General features: G+C 40.9%; 1 protein-coding gene across 1 annotated transcript in view; it reads right to left on the bottom strand.

Annotated features, from left to right (window-relative positions):
• The window catches only part of vwa8 (von Willebrand factor A domain containing 8), a 200185-nt gene that overhangs the window by 106833 nt on the left and 66647 nt on the right, over nt 1–26705 (bottom strand). The window contains exons 8-15 of the mRNA XM_033032907.1: nt 26470–26578; nt 26286–26390; nt 22449–22577; nt 18601–18735; nt 18419–18496; nt 11831–11991; nt 9943–10056; nt 3416–3584 (exon numbers count right to left, since the gene is read on the bottom strand). Of these exons, the coding sequence (XP_032888798.1) occupies nt 3416–3584; nt 9943–10056; nt 11831–11991; nt 18419–18496; nt 18601–18735; nt 22449–22577; nt 26286–26390; nt 26470–26578 (1000 nt within the window). The remainder of the gene's footprint in view (nt 1–3415; nt 3585–9942; nt 10057–11830; nt 11992–18418; nt 18497–18600; nt 18736–22448; nt 22578–26285; nt 26391–26469; nt 26579–26705) is intronic.

The raw sequence follows: 26705 nt of genomic DNA, 5'->3' as shown, positions 1-26705 counted from the left end.
AATGATTACAGCATCATAAATTGAGAAGCTGAAGCTGCTTCCAGTAAATCGAGTGAAGACATTAACAGTGAATAATTTTAAATGAAGAAGTGTGAGACAGGTGGGAGTCATGTGAGAGCAATAAAAATCAAAACGGATCTTCTACATCAAATTGATATTTACTGCCCTCCCAAATCTGCTAGTTCCCTAAAGTTCAAATAAAATCTAGCAATTAATTTAAGTCTTGAATATACTCATGGAAAGCTCTATTAGGTGAAGTATTCTAAAGATTCCAACCTCCGAATAGAGAATATTTTCCTCCCTTATACCTGTGTCTATGGCCCCTGGTTCTGGATATCGATGTTGGCATATACCCTAACTTTTCCTGAATATGTATGTTTCACTTCTATATCTTCTAAACCTCCAAGGACAAAAGTATATTCTACTCGAAATCTACATAGGGGTCTTCACCCTCAACAATCCATCTTGTGAACCACTGAACCTTCCAAGGCAAGCATATTCTTCTTCCAATAAGGAGGATAAAATATGCTTAGTCCCCTCACCAATCATTTATTAAAGCAGCATGCCTTCCTTGCACTCTCATCAAATGTATTTATTCCATGTGATATCTTGATAAACTCAGTGTTAATTTGCTAATCTCCAAATGTCCTTGAGACCAAATCTTCTTGATGCATTTGGTGTAGGTATTCCCACAATGTTGTTCAGTCGGGAGTTCAAAGATTAGGACTCAACGATGATGATATTTCTGATTCAGGATGCATGGCAAGGACATTCATCATGCTTCCTGACGTGCCTTGTATATGATGAACAGGCATTTGAGTATCAGGAGGTGAGCAATTCACCACAGGATGCTCAGCCTTCGAACTGCTTTGTAGTTAAGAATATGTTTGCTGATCCAGTTGATTTCTGATCAATGGTGGAGTTCAAGATGTTTATGATGGGAGAGTTGATAAATAATAATGCCACTGAATGGCAAGGGGATGTGCCTGTTGCAGTTTTTGTCTAGTACTTTTCAGGTGGAAATGTTACATGACATTTATTATCCTCTGCCTTATAGTTGTCTAGGTTTTGCTGCTTGCATACATAGGCTGTTTCATTTGCTGAGGAATTGTGAATTTACCTCATTGGAGACCCTTAAACTATCTTTAACCGGACTTTATCTTGAACTAAATGTTGTACTTTTTATCTGTACACATGTGGACAGCATGATTGTAATCATGTATAGTCTCTTCTTTGACTGGATAACAAAAGCTTTTCACCGTACTTCAGTACACGATAATATTAATAAACTAAACTGAATACAATTAAAGTGTGCAATCTGCAGAGAACATTCCACATCATGGAAATAAGATCACTGATAAAACAGCTGAAACATTTGGCCGAGAGCACTGCATGGAACTTCTGCTTTGATATTCTGCAGGCCAGAACGATCGACCTCCAAAAACCACAACTATCTTGCTTTGCCCAAGATATATGACATTGAACTGATTTTTCCTTGATGTCCATTGGCTTCAGTTTATACCTGGGCCCTTGGATGCCAATTCAGTTAAGTGATGACATCAAGGGCAGTCCATTTCTAGATGGAGACCGGAAAGAGGTTTGGAGCCAAAATTAGCATTGGTGAATAGGTTTACTGGCAAGCAAGTGCTATCTAATACATCCATCATTTTGCTTATGATTGACAGTGAATTGATAGACCGATATATTATTTGATGGACAGGATATATCTCGATATTTATTTACATTGTTGAGCAGATCCATTGGCGGAATTACACTAGAATAGCTTGGCGAGAAGCATGGCTAGTTCAGGAATGCCTATCTTCATCACCAGAGGCAGGTTGTTTTCTGGTGCCACAGCCAGTGTAGTGTTCAGCTACATATTGATATTTGCCCCTCAGGTTCCTATTAAACCTTTCCCTCTCACCTTATAAACAATTCCCTCTAGTTTATGATTCCTTGGAGTGCAGGAGGCTGAAAAATGATCTTATATGGGTATAAAGGTATAAATCCCCAACCCTGGGAAATTGACTGTGCATTCACCCTATTTACAGTATTTCCCTCATGATTTTATATAGCTTTATAAGATCTTCTTTCAGCCTCCTGCATTCCAAGGAATCGAGTCTTAGCTTGCCCAACCTCTTTCCTGTAGCTCAGGACCTTGAGTCCTGGCAACATCCTTGAAACGTTTCATTGCATTCTTTCCAGGTTCATTGCATAGTTCCTATAGAAGGGCGACCAAAACGGAACATAATACTCCATGTCCAGCCTTACCAAAGTCTTGTACATCTGTAGCATAATGTCCCATTTTAATCCTCTTCCCATTCCCTCATTGAGCTTTCTGCCCTGGGCCTCCTCCATTGTTAGTGGGGCCACTTGCAACCTAGAGGGACAGCATCCCATATTCCACTTAGGTAGCTTACAACCCAACAGTAAGAACATTGATTTCTACAATTTTAGATAACTAACCAAGCCGCTCCTGTGTGTCCCACCTGGACTCACCCCTCCCACCTACATTCTTCTCTCTGGCTTCACAATTCTGAACTCGTCTATCCTTATCTTACACATTTTGTTTTTTGATCTCTGGTCTTTGTCCAACCATCAGCTCATCAACCCCCCCTTGCGCCTACTATCTGCCAGGCTTTGTCCTGCCCCTCCTGCCAAAAATCTTTTTCACCACCATATCTACCTGGGAACTATGTAATTGTACACCTAGATCCTTGCATCCGTGATAGGGGTTTTAAATACCTATGGTTCAAGCAATGATCCTTGCAAAATCCCGCTAACTGCACTTCCAAACATGAAAGTGTTTTACTGTCCATTTTCAATCAAGGCATATATATTCTCAAACACCTGAGCCTTAACTTGACACAACCTCGTGTGTTACATCATTGAATGCCTTCAGAAAATCCAAATGCACTACATCTACTGATTGTCCCTGATCTATCACTTTTACATGATCTAATCATAATGAGGGAGAATCTTCCGCTGACCTGGAGAGAGCGCTTTGTAATTTTATTCCCTGGACATCGTCTCGTTAGGAAGCTTCGAGAAAGTAGTGTAGCGTGATTAGAAATGACACGCTCTGACCCCTGGATTGCCTTGACAGTCAATGGGACCTATGCTTACAATTACTGTCTCTGAAAAACAATCACTGTGATCGAAATTGACTGAATGTTTTTGACAACTATTGATACTCAAATTCACGGGCATTATTTAAAAAATATATATTTAATACATTAAAACACTAAAAATGCAACTGAAAACAATACATTCCATTTAAATTATTAATTAAATCAAATGTAAAGTTCACATAAGAATAGCACTATTTCCATGTAAAAAACTCAAAGTATCACCTACTGAGATCAGATACTTTAACTGTTAGAACAATATCGGATGTGAACGCAAGCATTCTCACCATTTTAGTAATGACGTCCATCTCTTCTTTCATGGAGAGGGGTCTTACACTGTGAAATAAGAACATGGTCAGCAGCTCTGACCCCAACCATTGCTGAGTGCTACTGCCCACCACTGGAGGCTCAGCCAAGGCTAGAATCCTGAAGGATGGATGGACGGGATAAATCAATCTGGAAGCACAAAAAGCGATACCGGATTCTCTCAGGTGAACTGTATATGTAGTTGCAAAATATTACAATGAAAACTCAGCTTCGACCTAAAACTGAGACTTTCCCAGAGGTAATTTTCACCGCTTGTATTGAGAAGTCTAACATAAATAACACCGGCTATACATCATTGTGAAGTTTCCAATACAACCAGTATCTATTCTTACACAAAGAACAGTTCCAATATTACCTGCAGAAAAGCGAAATTCAAGCAGAAATTAAAAAAAAAATTAAGGGCCACCATTTAAACCAGAGGTATCCAGATCACAGACTTGACTGAGATAATAAAGGTACAAGGTTCAAGATACTCCTGGTACCCTGAGCACAAAAATATGCTGATAATTTACTCGAGCTGTAAAAGTGCAGCAGATCTTTCCTTATTCTATCAAAAGTAATGTGAATGGCTATTTAGAGAAATTGGGAGATCTCAAATGACAAGAGGTTAAAGTTATTGCAGCACTGCAGGTAAGGAATGCAAATCAGATATCCTGCTACATTAACTTATGATTTGACATTTTAAATTAATGGGACATTAAAAAAGCGAGTACGGTATTTCGATAAATGCAAGGAATCATGGGATTTGTCAAAGGTCATTCGGGATTAAAAAAACAAACGCAGCGCTGTATAAACTGTGTATAAATTGTTAACTATTCTATCAAGGAATTAATCTAGAATTCTGTCAATTCAATAGCTTCCTTTCTTGTTCTGCTGTTCATACACTACTTACCCAGTCCCAGTTCTAGTTCAGTTCATAAATCTGCAATTATGAGATATTCAAAAGTTAAATAATTTATTATTTTCATTTAATGTTTGCTACTGTAATAAGAAAATATTATTTGTGTTTGAAATATTTTCTTATCTTTATTCATAATTTATGTGTAAAAATATATTTAATCTGAGGCAGTCAGCGACTGTATCAGTGTTATGTGGGCTGATGCTTTGCCTACAGGCGGTGTGAATGTACAGTTAAGGCAAAGATTCATCTCCGAGGAAAACTGAGTACAGGGTTGGCCCTGTGAAGGAGCTGCAAATCCGATATAAGACATTTAATTGCGAAATGCCTGCCCTTTCATTTTGGTTAGATTGAGTAGAGGGTCTGTTCTGTTCCAAGTTTACGGTGGTTATGGTGCGTTTCTCCCCAGCCATCTCGCCCATTGCACGTTGACCAGCACAGTTCGCCAGCCTTTGTTAGCAGAGGCTCTTTGTGCAGGTGTTACCCGAAGCCCAAAGGTTTTGTAGAGGTTCTGCGTTAGGATAGAAACATAGCAACATAGAAAATAGGTGCAGGAGTAGGCCATTCTAAGTCTTCGCACTGTTATCTTGTGATTGGACAAAGTATGGAGCCTTGCTCAAATAGTTTATGCTACCTGGGGAAATGTTTCTTTATTTTGGTGAACTGTCTTCCAACTAGAACCTTCTGTGGAAACAATGTAATGGGGCATTTTGTGATTGGGTTAGGGAGCTGTTAATAAATGTATAATATGATCTTTATTTGTGATCGGCTTATAGGGGTAGCCCCCTTGCCCCCCCCCCCCCCCCCCCCCCATGTATTTCGCGCCACGGGTCCGATACAGTATAAAAGAGGGGACACTACATGGATCATGGTCGATCTTCTGGAAGTGCACTTGGGACTGTGTTGACCGTCTGGGGTGTCTATTCGCACGAGGCTGAAGGGCTTGAAGGAGAAGAGACAAGGATCGGACCCGCGGTGTTGGTTAGGTGTCGTATAGGATGTTCGTTTGTGAGTGAGAATAAAGAGCTTAGTTGATCAAGTGCTTGACTCAGTGTTTTACTGAACTAGACTAACGGGGTAAGCTTTAAGAGCATAATTACAAGTGCACTGAGCGGGGAAACGCCACATTGAAGCTCATACATTTTTGGAGATGTGAAGCTCTCTTTCATTTAGCTACCCTGCAGTCATTTGTAGTTAAACAGTCTTGTCATCCTGCAAGACATTTTTCCAGTTCAGGTCCTTCTTATAGTAATCTTTTAAAAAACATTAATTCAACTAAATAAAAGACAAATTAAAATAACAAGATTGGGCAGTAGAATCCCTAAAGCGCCTGTCCCACTTAGGCGATTTTTTTAGGCCACATTGTCGCCACATGTTCGCTGGTGGTCTCTGGTGAGTCTCCTTCATGGTTGCGAGGAATTCCCGCATTCTGGGAACGAGCGCAGCCTCAGTATGGTCGCTGCCAAAAAATGTAAGCACGAGGTTTCAGAACCAAGGATAACCGACCGGTAATGTTAAATGCCGCCAAACTTCACAGCTGTGTATCTCTGGCTTATTAAAAGTTGTCTGTATTCTTAAAAGTGTCCCCACTCCTTCTCCCCCACTTCTCCCCTTCCTCAGCTATTAAAGGACTTACCGTACACTGTGCTAGCTGTCTTAATCTTGCTGTTCATCGCGATGTGTGTCTGTATCACCTTGGCTTTGCACCGTGTGAATTTTAGACAGCGCTCCCCCGCTTTCCCTGGCCCTCACCTTTGCTATGTGTGTTCCACTCTGACAGTCGCCGTTCCACTTCCCGGTTTTTCAGGCGAGTGCCGCGAACTTGACAGTCGCCGGCAGTCCGCTGAAAAATCGCCTAAATGGGACGGGCCCTTTAGGGGCAGCCGTATCCATTTCTCACTTTACTATCCAGGAGAACTGGGCAACAACAATTCATAATCGGTCCTTTAATAATCCTTTTGATGGATAAATCAGCTAGATATTAGAATCAAATGTTTCCGATTTCAAAGATACTAGATGCCAAAATAATGGTGTGTTCATTTAAGTCAGGTTAACATGTTATGTATTGGATATAAAATATACATATGCACAAAGGTAGACAAAAGTGCTGGAGAAACTCAGCGGGTGCAGCAGCATCTATGGAGCGAAGGAAATAGGCAAAGTTTCGCCCCGAAACGTTGCCTATTTCCTTCACTCCATAGATGCTGCTGCACCCGCTGAGTTTCTCCAGCACTTTTGTCTACCTTTGATTTTCCAGCATCTGCAGTTCCTTCTTAAATACATATGCATGAATATATTCATTCTGCAATGGCTCAGCAATGTTAAGCATTGAAATGTTTAAGGAATTATCTAATTAACCATCCACAAGATAATAAAATAAATTAGTCAAGTGACTTGGCAAATGTTGCAGCTGGAGTAGAATTGTGCTATGAATAGTAATAAGGTCAATACTTGAAACCCATGGCTTTTCATTAGTGAGTGAATCTGATTTTACTGCACAGATTCACCAAAGAAAAAATGCAGTGACATAATGGTGTCACATTATGACGTAACTGAATACATTCAAGTATAGACATGGATTTTTCCATCTTTGCAAACTTTTCTCTCTGTGCAAAGCATGTACTTTCAATCCACTGGAAGGATTCACATGATTAAATCAATGAAATTAAAAAAGGTTAACAGCCAATGTTAATAGTTACCTTGTCCTCAAAAACACGAGGATGGCAGTTTTCTCTGACAATAAATATCCAATTTAAAACTAACAAAGTACATTCATCATTAATGATTTGCAAAGCAATGCAGGGAGGAAGAGATACCCCATGAATTGTGAATTTCAAGCAAGCTGATGAGTGAATCCCACCTTCCACGTTTTGCTCTGCTAAATTTGGTATCTTGGCGTAAAACTCCCCATGACTTTCACAAATGGCTGGATTTAAACATTGCCCATTAGACGTACCACAGAAAATGAGGGCTGGACTTTTTCAATTAGGACATTTACATCCTTCAAAGCCCATACTCTCTAGGCTAGATAGGGAACAGCTGGATCTCTAGAGACTCATTCCTGCACGTGGTTAATCGCTGCTGTTCAAGATTTTTCTTTATACTGAAATGTAATGTTTAAAATTGCTTTTCTTACAATTACATTGTATATTTATTCTTTCTTCTCCTCAATCCAATCTTCCACTTTATTATTCTCTCTATACATGATATGACTTTAATTCATTCTGATTCCCTGTTGCATTCTCAATCCTTAGGTTTCATTCATCTAGCCGATACACTTTTTGCCGTTAGCCAGGGAGGTCTCAGATGTCCTCACATCTCCAGCAACTCTCGGTACAATTTCATTTCATGCTGATGGACCTGGAGGTAAAAAGTCTAACTCCTGCATATATCTGAAGAGATCTCAATTGGAAAAACATTATCAATTATAGAGAATTCCTCACATCACTCTCTTCACATTCAGAAAACCCATCAGTTAACAGGTGAGTTTCTTAAACAATATATTAAGATTAATAGGTATTCTTTCATTTTATCATCACTGGAACTAATTTCCAGGGCCCCAAGTTTAACAAAATAACTCAAACCCATTCAGTTTGATAATGGTTTAACTGAGATTCTTGCCTTCGAGACCCAAGAGACTGCAGATGCTAGAACCTGGAGCAAAAAGAAAACTGCCGCATAGAAACATAGAAAATAGGTGCAGGAGTAGGCCATTCGGCCCTTTGAGCCTGCACCGCCATTCAATATGATCATGGCTGATCATCCAACTCAGTATCCCATACCTGCCTTCTCTCCATACCCCCTGATCCCTTTAGCCACAAGGGCCACATCTAACTCCCTCTTAAATATAGTCAATGAACTGGCCTCAACTACCTTCTGTGGCAGATAATTCCACAGATTCACCACTCTCTGTGTAAAAAATGATTTTCTCATCTCGGTCATAAAATACTTCCCTCTTATCCTTAAACTGTGACCCCCTTGTTCTGGACTTCCCCAACATCGGGAATAATCTTCCTGCATCTAGCCTGTTCAACCCCTTAAGAATGTTGTACGTTTCTATAAGATCCCCCCTCAATCTTCTAAATTCTAGCGTGTACAAGCCGAGTCTATCCAGTCTTTCTTCATATGAAAGTCCTGCCATCCCAGGAATCAGTCTGGTGAACCTTCTCTGTAATCCCTCTATAGCAAGAATGTCTTTCCTCAGATTAGGAGACCAAAACTGTACGCAATACTCCAGGTGTGGTCTCACCAAGACCCTGTACAACTGCAGTAGAACCACCCTGCTCCTATACTCAAATCCTTTTGCTATGATGAATTCAGCGGGTGAAGCAGCATCTGTGGAGGGGTAAGGAACTGTTGACATTTCAGGATGTGACCCTGCATTAGGAGTTGCCTTAACTGCTATGCTCCTCTTTAACAAAACATGCTGTACTTATAAGGAACATCTAATGTTTAAGAAAGAACTGCAGATGCTGGAAAAATCGAAGGTAGACAAAAATGCTGGAGAAACACAGCAGGTGAGGCAGCATCTATGGAGCGAAGAAATAGGTGACGTTTCGGGCCGTGACCCTTCTTCAGACTGATGGGGGGGTGGCGGGAAGAAGAAAGGATGAGGCGGAGACAGTGGGCTGTGGGAGAACTGGGAAGGGGAGGGGAAGGAAGGAGAAAGCAAGGATTACCTGAAATTGGAGTAGTCAATGTTCATACCGCTGGGGTGTAAACTACCTAAGCAAAATATGAGATGCTGCTCATCCAATTTGCAGTGGGACTCACTCTGGCCATGGAGGAGGCCATCTAATGGTTAAATTCACATAATTACCGAATTGCTGCTCACTAGAGCACAATTTGTGCATAATTTGGCTGCAGCATTACAACTATGAATATACTTCAAAAATATTTATTTGGTCATGAAGCGCTTTAGATTGAAGTTGTGAAAGGTGCCACATAAAATCAAGTCTTTTTTTATTGTCCCTTACCTTTTCATTGGCAATCATTTACCAGCATTGAGAGTATCTGCTTCAGCCTTAGCATCAGAAATAAATCGCATGACTAAATGAATTGGTTAAATATTCTACTCAGTGTTAAAATGGTGTTGAAAAATAATTATTCTCACAGAAATTCTAATGAAATTCACCACATAATGAGGACCGTTTTCTGTATATAAATATAGTGACCATCAGGATTCAACTGAATTAACTCATCTGTTATAAATAAACTATCCAGCTACATTTGTATGTAGGAAATGTGAACCAGAAATGTTCTTGCCTCTTAAGGAATTGAAAGTTAATAAGGAAATGTGCTTGCATTTCTGATTAGAACACCAATCTGCATTTATAACTAGATATATTCAAACAAGTGGTAGTCTGATGGCATAAAGTCATCCATCTGCTGCTGTCAAAGGGTAATGCTGCCAGTTCCTGTGTGAAGTAGCGAATTCTGTTATTGCAAAAATAGCAAATTTACGCTTTAAATCTTTAGCCAAATCATGACAAATAAAACGTTGTTATGTTTTTTATGAACCACTTATAAAGATCAATGGGAAAATGCTTACAAGATTGTGCACACATTAGCCATACTATGTGTCAGTACCTCTGTTGGAGATCGTCATCAGCGAGATTCAGTTCCTTTTTCAGATCCTGGTACCTGTCTGCTCTGAGTAACCGAGTGCCATCATAAAGTGTCAGCTCCCTGTCGTGAATAAGCCTATTAAAGAAAATCAAAACCAATTCTTCAGCACCTGTGACAGAAACCAGTTAAACTGTGTACTTCATATTACAGTCCACTGCAAATATAGGAGAATTTAACTCTATTAGCCATGTTCAAAAAATCAGAGCGGGCAAATTTAAGGTAATTAGGAAAAATAAACCCAGAGGAAATGATGAGGTATTTTTATGTAGCAATCTTTTTCCTGGAATGTGTATAACAGGATGGTGGAAGCTAATTCAATGGTAGCTTTCAAAAGAGAATTGGTTTGAAAGTCTGACAGGTTGGTCAGATCACAGGCACCTTGAGCTGAATACATAGGCTCCTCTACTGCTCTGCTGCTGAATACAACAACAGAATATGAAAAGATAGATGCACATTGGGCACATGCACTTGTTCCATATTCCATCTATTCTCCGTTTATTCAATTGAATGCTGGTAAACTTGACAAAGTAGCTGTGAACTTACTATTTAAATAACATACGGGCCCCTTATCATTTCACAATGGTCTTGAAAAATGATGTGCCAAAGAACAGACATGGCTTAGAAAGGAAATCACCATTTATATTTTGTTGTGGTCTCTGCATAAAGACGCTTAAACTAATTAGTTATTTGCAGTATAGTTGCTCACCCAGTTAATTCCAACAATGCAAACTAGCAACTATCACCAAGGACAAGTGCAATAGTAGAAATGGCACCATCACCCACAGGTCCCCAAGTCACAATCCTTTGTTAATTAAAATTATGTTTTCCTTCATCAGTGTAGGCATACCCAGAAACACCCTACCCAACAACGCTCACTTGAAGTACTGCAACTTCTCGACAGCAATTAGGAATGGACAATAAATGCTAGTTTTGTTGGCATTTTTGCTTTTACTATAACATTAATTAACTCTTTTAGAAACTTGGCAGTGTAAATGCACTCATTTTATTATATATTACATGGTATTTACAGAAATTAATCTATCCAGTTTTACACCAAATCCATTGGCATGGTAGCAAGTTCTATGTTCTCATTACTCTTTGCATCAAAAAGTGCTTATCTCCATTACCTTATTGAAGTTATCAGTGACCAACATATATTTATAGCCCCTCCATGAGGACTTTATAATCTCTACATCTATGAGGCAAAGACTTTAATTCTTTTATAGGTGTGTCTCGTCTTTTCCAGAGGAAAGTACTCATTATGATCAGTTTTACTTCAACCTTGGAAATAAATAATTTAATCACAGCTTTAGTAGCCAGCAGCTCATAATTATAAAAACAAACTCAAGATTCTGTCTTCACCCCTGCAGGAGATGAACCTTGCAGAGAAGTAATCCCTTCAATTAAATCTGCTAATCTGCACGAACCCACGTTTTGCAGATGCACAGTGACTACAATGTGTGAATGTGTAATTATTTAATTGGAAATCAATAATCATAGTATAAAGCGTCAGGTCCCAGTCGACACAATCAATATACCATTTAACCACTCTCACCAGACAGACTGCTTAAGATATTGTTTTCATTAAATGCACATGTTGCTGTCAAGGCCATCTTCAACTCCCCACCACAAATTGTCTTTGAGTTGATCCACCTCGAACCACTGCAGTTGTTTCAGTGAGAGCACTTCCATGGAACTATTGAGTGTTTTGAGTGCTCTCAAAAAAGGAACGGAATCCCACCAGCTGGCTGTTATACAATTTTCAGAAGTGTCATTGCTATCGTTGAGGAAGCAACAATTTGAATCGTATATAGAGAGGGAAAAGCAAACATTGATTTCGTTATTTTACCTCTGAAGAATTGCTAGTGTTCCAGGATTGACACGATGAATGCCATCAAGGACAACTAGTTTTCCATCCAAGGCCGCAGTGACCAGGGGTGCAGGTCGCCAGGCAGTGTCACCATTTGGAAGAGTGTACCTCTGTTGAAGCAAATCTCTGGCCGTCATATCCTGTGACACAACATGAAAAAATAGTAAAGTCAGAGATGTGTTACCTGCTCTGTGATCCTGGCCCTGTCAATATACTCTTGGTCTTTGTAAACCACTGGTTGTATTGTTTAGAATAATGTGCAGGTTTTAGCAATGTTACGTCATTTGTATGCACAGTGCAATCAGAAAGTATTCAGACCCCTTCACTTTTCCCACATTTTGTTACGTTACAGTTATAATTTAAAATGGATTAAATTCTTTTTTTTAATCTATACACAATACCCCAGAATGAAGAAGCGAAAACTGGTGTTTAGAAATTTTTGCAAAGTAATTAAAAAGAAATAACTGAAATATCATATTTACATAAGTATTCAGACCCTCGACACTCAAAATTGAGCTTAAGTTCATCCTGTTTCCATTGATTATCCTTGAGATGTTTCTACAACTTGATTGGAGTCCACCAGTGGTAAATTGAAGGGCCTGTCCCACTTGGGCAACCTAATCCTCGAGTCCATAAGAGTGCCTTCGACCTTCAAGCTCGAGGGCCCTCTCCTGGAAAGCCTAGAGCTGGATCGACCGGCTGCGTTGAAACCGCGAGCTGGATCAACCTACCACACACACACACATCGCGAAAGAGGAGCGCTGTCTACGCGATGAAGAGGAAGGTAAATGGCTGCCACAGAGTACCGTAAGTCCTTTCGAGAGCGCAGAGGGGGGTGGGGGGTGGAGAAGGGGAGAGAAGGGCAGAGAAGGAGAGAGAAGGGGAGAGAAGGAGAGAGAAGGAGAGGCAGAAGGAAGACAGAAGGGGAAGAGAAGGGGGAGAAAAGGGGGGAGAAGAGGAGAGAGGGGGAGAGAAGGGGGGGGGGGGGGAGAAGGACTGGAGACACCTTTAAGAAGTTTAATAAAGTTAGCAGGTCTTCCTAGGTCGTGAAACTCCAATGAACCAATTCTAAACTCTTCTAAACTCGCAGCTTAGGTCACCCAAGCGGGACAAGCCCTTAAATTGATTGGACATGATTTGGAAAGGCACACACCTGTCTATATAAGGTCCCACAGTTGACAGTGCATGTCAGAGCAAAAACCAAGCCATGAAGACGAGGGAAATGTCCGTAGACCTCCGACACAGATCTGGGGAAGGGTATAAAACAATTTCTGCAGCATTGCAGGTCCCGGAAGAACTTTGGAACCACCAGGACTTTTCATCGAGCTGGCCGCCCGGCCAAACTGAGCAATATGGGGAGAAGGGCCTTGGTCAGGGAGGTGACCAAGAACCCGATGGTCACACTGACAGAGCTTCAGAGTTCCTCTGTGGGGATGGGAGAACCTTCCAGAAGGACAACCATATCTGCAGCACTCCACAAATCAGGCCTTTATGGTAGAGTTGCCAGACGGAAGCCGCTCCTCAGTAAAAGGCAGCCTACTTGGAGTTTGCCAGAAGGCACCTAAAGGACTCTCAGACCATGAGAAACTAGATTCTCTGGTTTGATGAAACCAAGATTGAACTTTTTGGCCTGAATACCAAGCGTCACGTCTGGAGGAATCCAGGCACCGCTCATCACCTGGCCAATACCATACCTACGGTGAAGCATGGTGGTGGCAGCATCATGCTGTGGGGAGGTTTTTCAGCGGCAAGAACTGGGAGACCAGTCAGGATCAAGGAAAAGATTAATGGAGCAAAGTACAGAGAGATCCTTAATGAAAACCTACTCCAGAACAATCTGGACCTCAGACCTTCCAACAGGACAACGACCCTAATCACACAGTCAAGACAACGCAGGAATGGCTTCGTGACAAGTCTGTGAATGCCCTAGAGTGGGCCAGTCAGAGTCTGGACATGAACCCAATCGAACATCTCTGAAGGGATCTGAAAATAGCTGTGCATCGACGCTCCCCATCCAACCTGACAGGGCTTGAGAGGATTTGCAGAGAAGAATGAGAGAAATTACCCAAATGCAGGTGTGCCAAGCTTGAGGCTGTAATTGCTTCCAAAGGTGCCACAACAAAGTACTCATTAAAGGGTCTGAATACTTATGTAAATGTGATATTTCAGTTATTTATTTTTAATTATTTTGCAAATATTTCTAAACACCTGTTTTCACTTTTTCCATTGATCTCTCGGTTTCACACCTTCCCCTTCCATATTACTATGTCTTGTTCTCTCCTGCCTCGAAAGAAGGGCCTCGACCCGAAACATCAACCATTCCTTCTATCCAGAGATGCTGCCTGTCCCCCTAAGTTACTCCAGCATTTTGTGTATATCTTCGGTGTTAACTAGCATCTGCAGTTCCTTCCTACACATTTGTTTTGTAGAATGTGTCATGTTAATAGGTTCATTTTGGTAGCTCTGAGAAAGCAGCCATACTCTTGGTAATAATATAAACGGAGCATTAGTTTGAGCTTGAACTATATGGAGCACTTCAAATAATGTTAAAACAAATTAATAATTATGTTCTTTCCAGTTGATATTTACGAGCCAATCCTAAAAGGAGTCTCTTAAGCAAGAGGGAGCTAGAAATATCAAGGATGCCTGCCACCCTGGTTACTACTTTTTTTCTCCTACCTTACTGTTTGTGTACTGTTTAGCGTATGACCTTTATGTACACAAGGAATCTCTTTGCAACCTAGTATATGACAGTAAACTAATCAGATCTAAATCTAATCTTAATTTTTAACTGTATCATAGAGATTAAATTTATTTTTGAAATAATAGTTGGAAGAATCATTGACTCGTACAACAGAGAATCAGACCCCTTTATCTCATTGCATCTACACTGACCATCAATTAGCTGTTTACATCAACCACTCAAATTCAATTTTTTCTCTCACAATCCCATTAACTTGCTCCAGATTCTACCATTCACCTTCATACCAGGGACCATTTGCAGTAGCCAATTAATCAACCAACCCAAGGAAACCAAAGCACCCAGATGAAATATACCTGGGCACAGGGAGAATATGAAATCTCCACATCGATGATCCAGGTCATTGGAGATGTGAGGCAGCAACTCTGATAGCTGCATAGCAGTTTTTAAAAACATTATTTTGATTTATTTATTTATTTATTTATAACCAGGGGAAATTTTGTGAGCAAGTTACATGCAGGAAAGTCATAAAATGCTGGAGTAACAGCTGATCAGACAGCGTCTCTGGAGAACACGGATAGGTGTCTTTTCGGGTCAGGACTCTTCTTCAAACTGATTCAAGCAGTAATGAGATCAAAAACATAAAAGTACATTATCTCTCAATGAGTTCAACATTATATACATTAACAAAATAATCATCCTGAACAAGAATAATGTTATATAATTACTGTGATATGTAAGTCTATTAACTACATTTCAGTATTGAGCTGTTTATAAGCAGTAGGGTTTTAAGTCTATAACTGGGATGGCAATATACACCATGAAAGAAAGGTTTCGACCCGAAACATCACACATTCCTTCTTTCCAGCGATGCTACCTGTCCCGCTGAGTTACTTCAGCATTTTGTGTCTACCTATGAAAAAATATATCATTTGAGATTGTTGCCAAGGAAACAAACAACCTTCAGTGCAAATATAGAACCAATGGCACATTTTATGTCATAGCAACTTCAAAATGAATTCTGTACCAACATCAGTGACGGGTCTAAAAACAGGATACTTAAAATAGCTTAAAATAGCAGAACAAAAGAAAATGACTGAAATTCCCTGTTCTTTTAAACTATTGTTACTGTGTTGAAAGCTCTTTCCTTTGGCTGCTGTTAATTTGTCCTAATTTGAATGATTAACTTGTTTATTCACAAACCTGGTAAAACACTTGTAAAACACGAGTGCCTTCATGTTTTGAGAAGCAGAGTTTTTTTTGGTTATAATTCCTTTTCTCAACTTGAATTTAATTTGTCAGATGCTCCTTCCCTTTAATCTTTCCAAAATCAAAGCCTCAGCGATTCAGCTTTTATGTTCTGTGACATTCACTGTTTGTGACTTTACGACAGAATTAATCCAACTGTAAATATATCCGCAACGGATAGAAATTTAAAGGTTTGTGCTTAACATCATAAATGGTGATCCTTGACATTTTCACCTTTATTCCTTCAAACTTATTACAACAGCTATTTACAATTATAACATATTGTGGTGCAGATAAATATTGTATTTTCCATTAGCCTTGAAGTAGCTGTTGACTTGAAGGATGACTAAAAGCTTACCATTTAATTTCCCAAAGTATGATTGCTCTGGGTGTCATAGTTCCATTCTATCTTATATACACACTCATTTATATTTAGCTCCCACCTCCATCTCCTCCCTTCAGTCGACAACTGCTGCTTGAAGAGTTTCATAGACAATTCAAATGACACTTCATGTGCTGAGGCCAGAATCATTCAACGAGAGGTGCCAACACAGCTGAGGTATCGGAATTTTCCGCAAACATTTTTCATCTGGGAATGGTTCATTGAAATGCGAATGCCCTGTGATTTTCACCACGCATGACAACCTTAAAGCCTTATATCACTATCTCAGCAGGGTTCAGGCACCGAACTGGACATCTTGTGGTCAGTACAGGTTTGTTGTACGATACACAAAAATGCTGGAGAAACTCAGCGGGTGCAGCAGCATCTATGGAGCGAAGGAAATAGGTGACGTTTCGGGCCGAAACCCTTCTTCAGACTGATAGGGGGTGGGGGGGGAGAAGGAAGGAAAAAGGGAGGAGGAGGAGCCCGAGGGCGGGGGGATGGGAGGAGACAGCTCGAGGGTTAAGGAAGGGGAGGAGACAGCAAGGGCTAGCAAAATCTGGAGAATTCAATGTTCATGCCCACCGGACGCAGCTACCCAGGCGGAATATGAGGTGTTGTTCCTCCAATTTCCGGTGTTGCTCACTCTGGCAATGGAGGAGACCCAGGACAGAGAGGTCGGATTGGGAATGGGAGGGGGAGTTGAAGTGCTGAGCCACCGGGAGTTCAGGTAGGTTCTTGCGGACTGAGCGGAGGTGTTCGGCGAAACGATCGCCCAACCTCCGCTTAGTCTCACCGATGTAAACCGCAACCGCAAGAAATGCAACACCTGTCCCTTTACCTCCTCCCTCGACTCCATTCAAGGACCCAAGCAGTCGTTCCAGGTGCGAGAAAGGTTCACCTGTATCTCCTCCAACCTCATCTACTGCATCCGCTGCTCTAGATGCCAGCTGATTTACATCGGTGCGACTAAGCGGAGGTTGGGCGATCGTTTCGCCGAACTCCTCCGCTCAGTCCACAAGAACCTACCTGAATTCCCGGTGGCTCAGCACTTCAACTCCCCCTCCCATTCCCAATCCGACCTCTCTGTCCTGGGTCTCCTCCATTGCCAGAGTGAGCAACACTAGAAATTGGAGGAACAACACCTCATATTCCGCCTGGGTAGCCTGCGTCCGGTGGGCATGAACATTGAATTCTCCCAATTTTGCTAGCCCTTGCTGTCTCCTCCCCTTCCTTAACCCTCGAGCTGTCTCCTCCCATCCCCCCGCCCTCGGGCTCCTCCTCCTCCATTTTCCCTTCCTTCTCCCCCCCCCCACCCCCTATCAGTCAGAAACGTCACCTATTTCCTTCGCTCCATAGATGCTGCTGCACCCGCTGAGTTTCTCCAGCATTTTTGTGTACCTTCGATTTTCCAGCATCTGCAGTTCCTTCTTGAACACAGGTTTGTTGTACGTTGCTTTATCATTGCATTATTTCAATGGGGTTTGAGCAAATTTGCAGTGTTTCCTTCATTGCAACAGTGAATTCGCTTTTGGAGTTTTCGGAATCATCATGGGCAGCTTAATGTTTTGGGCTGTCTTGCAACTGTGACACATACTGTATCAATTTAACCAAGTAATGTTGATGTTCAATGCAGCAAGTAGTTAGGAATAGGTGAGTTACTGCATGAGGAGGAATTAGTAGACGGCCTGTATTCTCTGGAGTTTAAAAGGAGAGATCTCACAGAAACATAAAATTCTTACAAGCTCAACCCAAGGTGAATGTCAAGCACTAAAGGACATCGGCTCAGAATAATGGGCAGCCCATTTAGAACTGAGATGAAGAAAAATGTCTTCATGCAGAGAGTGTTAAATCTTTGGAATTCTCTATCCCAGAGACCTGTGGAGGTACGTTCAAAACATAGATTGATAGATTTCTGGATCTTACGAGATCAAAGGACATGGACAATACTGTTGAGGTAGATCAGCCATGATCTTTATGAATGACAGAGCGGGGTTAAAAGTCTGAATGGCAAAGTGGCAAAAGCCTTTTTGACCACCTTATCTACCTGCGATTCAACCTTCAAGGAACCATGCACCTGTACTCCTAGGTCCCTCAGTTCTACAACGCTACCCAGAGGCCTACCATTTACTGTGTAGTTCCTGCCCTTGTTCGACATCCCAAAATGCAACACCTCAAACTTTCCTGTATTAAAGTTTAATTTTCTATATTTAGTTTAATGAAGGTGCAGGATTACCTGATAAAGGGTGATGGGTTCAATGCTATAGCCCAGCATATCAGCAAATTCCTTCGCAATCACAGTTTTGCCACAACCCTGAATAATGGAATTAATAGATGTTTTTAAATCATTCACATAGATCAACTAAAATGTGCACATGTGAGCTTTATAATGCACAACATAAGCTTCATTTATATTACCTTTCCACCAATTAAACACATATCCTTTACCAGGTGTGATTGCATCATCTCTGCCAGAAGCCTATCATGACTGGGTGTCCTGGTGAAATTTGATGATGTTGTATGAAACTTTAACGGTTTTGTTCCAGTGGGAATCTATAAAATTCACAAACAAGAAACAAATAATTGTTATCCTCAATAAAACTGAGCTATCAACTAAATCTTTAACTGAAAGCTGTTTGTAAAATAAATTGAAAGACAAAAATGTATTTGAAAGAGAATATTTTTTTGACTTTATCTGACACAATTTATCCATTAAGTAAAGCCTTCTGAGATTTCATGACAGTTTGACATTATTTGTGCCGTTTCAAGGGTTTTATCACTGCATATCATCTAGATAATATAGTACAGATTTGATTAAGTTTTAAGAGTATTTATCTGTTCGTAAAGGGTTGCCAAGAACACTGGGGAGTTTCTGTAAAATGATGCACAGACCTTCACTGCAAATACTTCATAAAGTAACGTTTGAAAATGGACAGTGCAAAGTCAAGTGACTATCAAACAAAAAAAACTTTGAGATTGCATGTAGGATATGACTACAAAGCCACTGCTGGTGCCTAGGCTGTTGACTATATTTCAATTTAGTGTGTGATTTGCATGCTCACATCTGAAACCAGAGACAGAGAGCACAATAGCAACCATTCCACCACCTCATTAGATGGCCCATGAATTTCAAACTGCCAAGCACTATTTTGAAAACCTATTGAAATGATTGCAAGCTTTCACAGACATTGATGAGAGAAGGCCCAATAGCTATTAGGAATTCGATCAATAGGCTTGTACTATGTTAAAACATCTGTTCTCACGAACGTGGTCAGACTTTACCTTCCATGCACAGAAAGGCTGTTGACATTGAGCAAACCCAATGGGCAGCACAATGCGCTGTGGTTGAGTTGCTGCCTTACAGCGCCAGGGACCCGGGTTCCATCCTGACTACAAGTGCTTGTCTGTACGGAGTTTGTAGGGTCTCCCCGTGACCTGCGTGGGTTTTCTCCGGAATCTCCGGTTTCCTCACACTCCAAAGACGTACAGGTTTGTAGATTAATTGGCTTTGTACAATTGTAAATTGTCCAAGTGTGTTTAGGATAGTGTTAGTGTGCGGGGTTATCTGGTCGGCGCGGACTCGATGTGTCGGAGCTGTAGCACTAAACTAACAAAACAAACTAAATTCAAGCTCTGCAGCTCACAATCAGACTGTTACATTTCCGGAGGGAACATGTTCAGCAGTCGTTCAGCTCAAACTGGAAGATTTGCTAAGCTCGAGCAACAGGTGGAGCTACTGTGGAGTAAAAACAAGACTTGCATTTACTACATCCTTGCTCCTCCTAGTTCTGGTAATCTGAAAGGGCAAGATGTGCAGGAATTGTTGAATTGTGCAGCAATCTTCAGGTGTGTGCAAAAACACTCAGGTGAGGTTGGTGATGCATTGGAGTGCAGCAACGTTATGATATCATGTTATAACAGTCAGGAGGTCACAGACAAATAGTTCCGAGTGATAGTGGGATGACAAATTAAAATACCAGGCCACAGGGAACTCTGAGTCGCTGCTGCAGATAGCGGGCACAAGTGATGTTACGGGGAGAGAAGATAGCAAATGGCCATAATGCCAATTATTGGGTAAAGAACACAGGGAGTTTCTCAGACAGAGATTCTTTTAAACACAGAGAGTGGTGATGATTTGGAAATCGTTCCCTGTAGCAGCAGTAAGTTCCTGAATCTTCACTCTGTGAAATCACTTCCTGTGCGGCGAACTGAGCCAATCGAGTCTTCAGAAGATAATTGTATAGGCACTTAAGGAGAAACAATTTTCAGGACTATAGGGAGAGAACAGGGGAATGGGGTTGAATGGAGGAAGTTAGAATGGGCTCTATAAGAAGTTGGTATGGATGCTGGAGCCAAATGTGATGCCTGACAACAGCAAGAAAACCTTAAGCACATGCTAATCAGCACTGTGGGTGGGAGAGGAGGCACCCTATATGCAGTAATATTCTAAGAGGATCCTGGTAAACGTGTCCTTTCATCGCTCTATCACACACTGCCGGTCTATCTTCCCGAGTATGTGCATCTCTTCCAGTTGAGGAAATTACTGACTGCAAATCCTCAACAAAGCAGAAGTAATAATTAGAGCTTTTAAAATTCAACTCACTTATCATTTGATTTGAAAATAAAACTGAATTATCACATCTTTCTCTGTGAAATCCTAATGAGAACGTTCACATTTTCTGTTAACTACAGAGGGACAATCAGTTGAGGAAATAGTCAAAACTTTTTAGAAAAGCAAATTGAATTACAGTGAAGAATCGTATTCTCTGGGCTTACTGCATTTTGGATAATTTGCACAGTAAACATAATTTTTACATTGGAAAGGTGTAGTTTGTTTACTCCTTCAATCCAAATTAAAACTTCAAAAGATTTACCTGAATTGATCATGTTTCCGTACTTCTGCAAAATCAGTTGCAATATTCCCAATGTTTAATCAGGATTGAGGACAGGTAAAAAGACACAAAATGCTGGAGGAACTCAGCAGGTCAGGTCGCATCTCTGGAGAACATGGATAAATGACATTTCGAGTTGGGATCCTTTTTTAGTTTGAAGAAGGGTCTCAACCTGAAACGTAACCTATCCATGTTCTCCAGAAAAATGGCCATGGCCTGCTGAGTTACTCCCCTACTTTGTGTCCTTTTGTGTATGAACCAGCATTTGCAGTTCTTTGTTTCTCCATTAAGAACTTAGGTACAATGTACATTAAGCTTCCACATTTATTGACAAGGATGTGATAAAACCAAATAAAATAAATCAAGAAATTAAAGATTTTTTATAGAGGTAATATTTGTAATTCATTAGCAAAATGTATGCGAAGAAACAAAGTAGGTAACTAGATTATCAAAGCAGGTAACCAGATTAATAAAGGTTCCTCAGCACTTAATATGTTATAATGTTTTTGTATTTGAATACAAATCCCAGCTTCACGGACTGATTTTTTTCATCTCCATTCAACATTTACAATAGTTACCAATATTAGACACAGAGGGAAAATTAAAAAAAATTAAACGCAAATGCTGATAAGGGGTCCCGATCTTAACCGTTAACTGTGTATCCTTAAACATTTGGCACTGGCCTGAGGAGTGATTTCAGCAAATTTTATTTGTCAGCCATGTAGTGAACAGCACTAATTCAAATTGCAGATAACTCTTGATACAATGTCAATCTGGCTCATTTGAGTATATTTAATAGAAAAGCTGAAATGTTAAAGTGTACCTTGTTTATTTACGAACAAAACAAATGTTACATAATTGTAACAGCCTCAGAATTTAAGGACGTTCTTTTAGGAAGGAGATGAGGAGAAATTTCTTTAGTCAGTGGGTGGTGAATCTGTGGAATTCTTTGCCAAAGTATTATCTTTTTGGATAATCTTAAGGCAGAGATAGATAGATTCTTGATTAGTACGTGTGTCAGAGGTTATGGGGAGAAAGGAGGAGAATGGGGTTAGGAGGGAGAGTTAGATCAGCCACGATAGAAAGGTCAGAATGGGAAGGGGAAGAGGAGTTAAACTGTTTGGCAACCAGTAAATCACGTAGACTGAGAGAAGTTGTTCAGCGAAAAGCAGAGTTTGGTAAAATTAAAATCCATTTGCTGCAATAGCTGAACAGGAGACAGAATCCATTTACACAAGTGTTGAAGAATTGAAAATGCTACTACAACACGTTCCTTTTCAAGTAGGAACGAGGAAAAGAGATAAAAGCACTGAAAAGTAAGTAATCAATAGTGCATTTAGTTTGTTCTACTATCACCAAGAGAGAATTAATTACCTTAATGGCCACCTCTTTGTCACCAATTTGAATAATGGCCTCAGCCTGTGACGTTTCTCCGCTTGTTTCTTTAATACCTTTAACTTCCTTCGGGAGAGAGGAACTCGCTGAGCTGAGCAAATCAAATGTCTAAAAAGAATCAATTTTCAGTTTATTGACTGATAAGTACATAGTACTTGTAGTACATCACAATAACAAGAAAAAACTCACAGGTTAAACTCACAAGCCGCCACTTTATGAGGATACCTCTTCCATATTGATGAATAAATTTGTCACACAACAACCTCTAGTCAAAATGTTATCAGGGCACTTTTGCTGAAAGATGTCCAAAATGAACTCTGTTGTCAGCTGATATTTGCAAATAAATATTCTCTTGAAAACTCTGGTCTCAAAGTGATTGGCCACACAAATATTGTGACTGCAAGAGCAAGCCAGAGGTTGGGGTCAGCGATTCACCTCTGAAATCTTGAAGGCACAAGTGAGGTGTGCAATGGAATAGTCTTCACTTGCCTGGAAGAATTCAGTTCCGATAACTCTCAAAAAGCTAAACGCTATGAGGATGAAGCAGACCACATGATTGGCACCCGAGCAACCACCCTCAATCTCCATTCTCTCCACCACTGAAGCACAGCAATGTGTACTATCTCTAAGAAGCACTGCAGTTACTTGCACAGACTACTCCAGTAGCATGATATCCAAGAGAGCTACTGGCAGCAGGAGCATGGAAACACCATTATCCCCAGATGACAAACCATCATGAATGAGAAGGATATCATTGACCCTTCACTGATGTTATGTTAAATTTTGGAATTTCTTCCCCATTTGCTCAATGGAAGCATCTCCATCAGAAAGATTGCAGTTGTTCACGAAGGTGGCTGATCACTATCTTTAGGTACAAGCAATGAATCTTGCCAGCAATGCCCAGATCTTGAAAATAAATGAATGAACAAAAACATGAACCCAGTTCATTTTCAGAGCTAGGTTATGCTAAGGCTCCTGATGGGTGGTTAGTGTGTGTGTGTGGGGGGGTGGTTAGTATGTGTGTGATGCCGCAAACTGCCCCCCCCCCCCAGCTACCGCGGGTTGAGGGGACGGGACCCAACGGGTCCCACTTGGGCTAGTGATATATTAAAAGTCAAGGATGTACGATAATACTTTATACCTCTGCATAAAGATTCATGACAACATGGTAAAAATTTAACAACCAAAACTCCAAGAAGCTGATTGTCTAGTTAGTCAGTTAGGCGGCCACTGGTGTTTCTGAAACCTTGCTGTGTTTATTTGTCTACACTTTAGTGGTTATTATTTGATTAAAGCAGCACGTTGCTGCTTTAATCAATGCACTAATTAATGATGCTCAAAATGTATGTGAATGCATGCTTTTCCTGTTTCTTTTTAGGGTTGCCCAAATACTAATTATGGAAAATGTATTTAGGAATTCTTACTGACAAGGCCTATACAAAGGAGAAGGCTAAATTCAGGAAACCTATGTTTTGATGAACAAGCCACGAGCAGAAGAGCTGGGGAATTACCATAACCATCGTCTTGCCTCAGCTCCGATCCATAACTTCCTTCAGGAACAACAGCACCCTATTTTCTGATATTTATTTTATGAGGTCAAGGATTCCCGACCTATCACAAATAGAAGGTGTGGGTGAGCTACTTTCTTAAAGTGCCATATTGTGCCATGAAGACGCTACAGGATTTGGACCCATGATGGGAAACAAATAGCAGTGCACAGCTACATCAGAATTGTCGGCAACTTGAAGGGGGTATTTGCTGGACATTTTCACGTGCCTAATACTTTTGTTCTACTACTCATCTACGCATCAATTACTTTAATCTAAAATTAAACTTGTTTTACATTTGATCATAATCTTGATGTTCATCGCTCTTTGTTAACAGCTATTATTATCAGCTGCCTAAGCCTCAACCTGTGGATTTTCCACTGAACCTTTTGGTCAGTGCTATAAGATGTGGCTCTGTGCTTGATTTTACCTCTCTTGAGAAGTAAATTAAATGTAGTTGGGGTGGGTTTTGAAGGAGCATAAATATGGAAAGAACCTTTGAAAAGCAGGGAGAAAATTCCAGAGCTTAGGAGGCCAATAGTGGAGTGATTGAATTCAGGGATCATCAATACCCATAACTGGGCAGCATAGAAATCTTGGAAGGCCAGAGGTCAGAGGAGATTACAGAGATCACAGATGTCAGAGGGCTTGAAATAAGTTTGAAAATATTGTTATTATCGCTGAAGTAAAAGTACTGACCCATCTGCAATTATTTGTTGCTAAAGAGTATAGTGTCACGTTCCCACATTATACAAGCTACATATTGATCAGCAGAAAATAAATGATAGTACAACAGCTTTTTACATCAGTAATACAGCACCATCAAAAGAGTCTGATTTTACCAAACTGGAAAAAAAATAGAATAATGTCACATGGAAAATAATAATTAAATCATTGAAATCTTCCATGTACACATTTTAATGCAATAACATATCTGTTTATATCATTGATAATCTGCTGATATTATCTCAGCTGCCTAATATGCTGGTGCTTTAAGATGCTCTTTGATTATCTGTTAACATAGTTTATTATTTACAACATTCAAATTTCACTTTCTGGTCAAGTCAAGACGAGTGAGGGTACATTGCTGCACCTTAGGCTGGAAAGTTTGCATTTTCAAAGCACTTTCTTGATCTTGATCAATGTATGTCTAAGCCAATACATGCACAGCAACGTTCACAAATATATTGCAATCAGCTAACCGCCGGTAGGCGGCGCGACTCTCGTCAGCAGCGGCCTCTGCAGTCCGTCTGCGTTTTTATTATTTTATGTCTATGTTTTTATGTAGTTTTTGTTATTTTTTGTTGGGGTATGTGTGTGGGGGGGAGGGGGTAACTTTTAAATCTCTCCCTGCACGGGAGACCCGACCTTTTCTTTGTCGGGTCTCCGTTGCCGTTGGGGCTGCAACGAGGAGCGGCCTCCAACAGGAAGACCGGGGGCTGTGGTGCCGACTACTCACCTCACCGTCGCAGAGCTGGCCGAGTCCAGAGCGGGTGGAGCTGTGGTGGACGCTGCTGCGGCCCGACCCCCGGAGATTCGGTGGCTGGAACTGCGGGTTTGGCGGACAGTGACACCGGGAGCCCGCGGGTCCCTGGAGGGAGACCGCTTTTCCGGGCTCCCGCAACGGCGACTTCTCCCGCCCGAGTTGCGGGGTTGAAGAGCTCCTGGAGCGGGGCCTTACAGCACCGCCCCGCGCGGCTTGGAATGGCTGCGGGTCTCTGCGAGCGCACGCCGGGGGCTCTAACATCAAGACCCGGTGTGCGACCTTGCATCACCCGGCGTGGCTTTAATGGCCACGGGACAATTCGCCATCGCCCGCCGGGGGCTTTGACTTTGACTCTGACATCGGGGGGGGGGGGGAGTGCAGTGGAGAGAAAAGTTTTTTTGGCCTTCCATCACAGCAATGTGATGGATGTTTATGTAAATTATGTTGTGTCTTGGGTCTATTTGTTTGTAATGTATGGCTGCAGAAACGGCATTTCGTTTGGACCTCAAGGGGTCCAAATGACAATAAATTGAATTGTATTGTATTGTATTGTTTTAGTGACATTGGTTGTTAAATAAACATGCATTAGGACCCCTCTGTGCTTCTTCCCGAATAAGTTTCACAATGTCTTTAACCTCTACCTGATAGGTTTAATGCCACACCTTAAGGTCACTGCTCAGCTGTTAAAATGGAGTGCTTGATTTAATGGGCAACTGGAGACCAATTGTTCAGTAAATTAGTCATGATAACTAAAGCTTAATTTCTGTAATGGTTCTTACTTACTTTCAATACATCTTCAACTCCAGTTCTACCTTCTTTCCCAAGCATTAAATCATGTGGATAAAGTCTATGGAGCAGTAGCTGGGCAGACATCATGGGGAATGCATCCTGGTCAGAGAGTGGAACATTAGTTACATTCTTTTGTGAATTAAATGTGTAAGATTGTTCAACTATCATTTATACCTACCATGATTTTAATGACAGCCGGTAAATTATCCACAGGAAACTCAGGCAAACCAAGAGTTGTGGACTCTTGAGTGCAGAGGGTTGTTGCAAAGGATAACATCTGAGATATTCTGGCAAAGGAGAAAATGCTTTAGTCATAATTGTTGCAGGATATTGATCAGGTTAACTTTTTGTGTTTTTATGCTGCAAAACATCTATTTTAATTTTCGGCCACATTTTGAATATTAATCAATGTTT

The sequence above is a fragment of the Amblyraja radiata genome, chromosome 14 (assembly GCF_010909765.2).
Source record: "Amblyraja radiata isolate CabotCenter1 chromosome 14, sAmbRad1.1.pri, whole genome shotgun sequence".
NCBI classification, from domain to species: Eukaryota; Metazoa; Chordata; class Chondrichthyes; order Rajiformes; family Rajidae; genus Amblyraja; species Amblyraja radiata.
The sequence above is the reverse complement of the archived record's forward strand: the minus strand, read 5'-3'. Positions and strand labels throughout refer to the sequence as shown.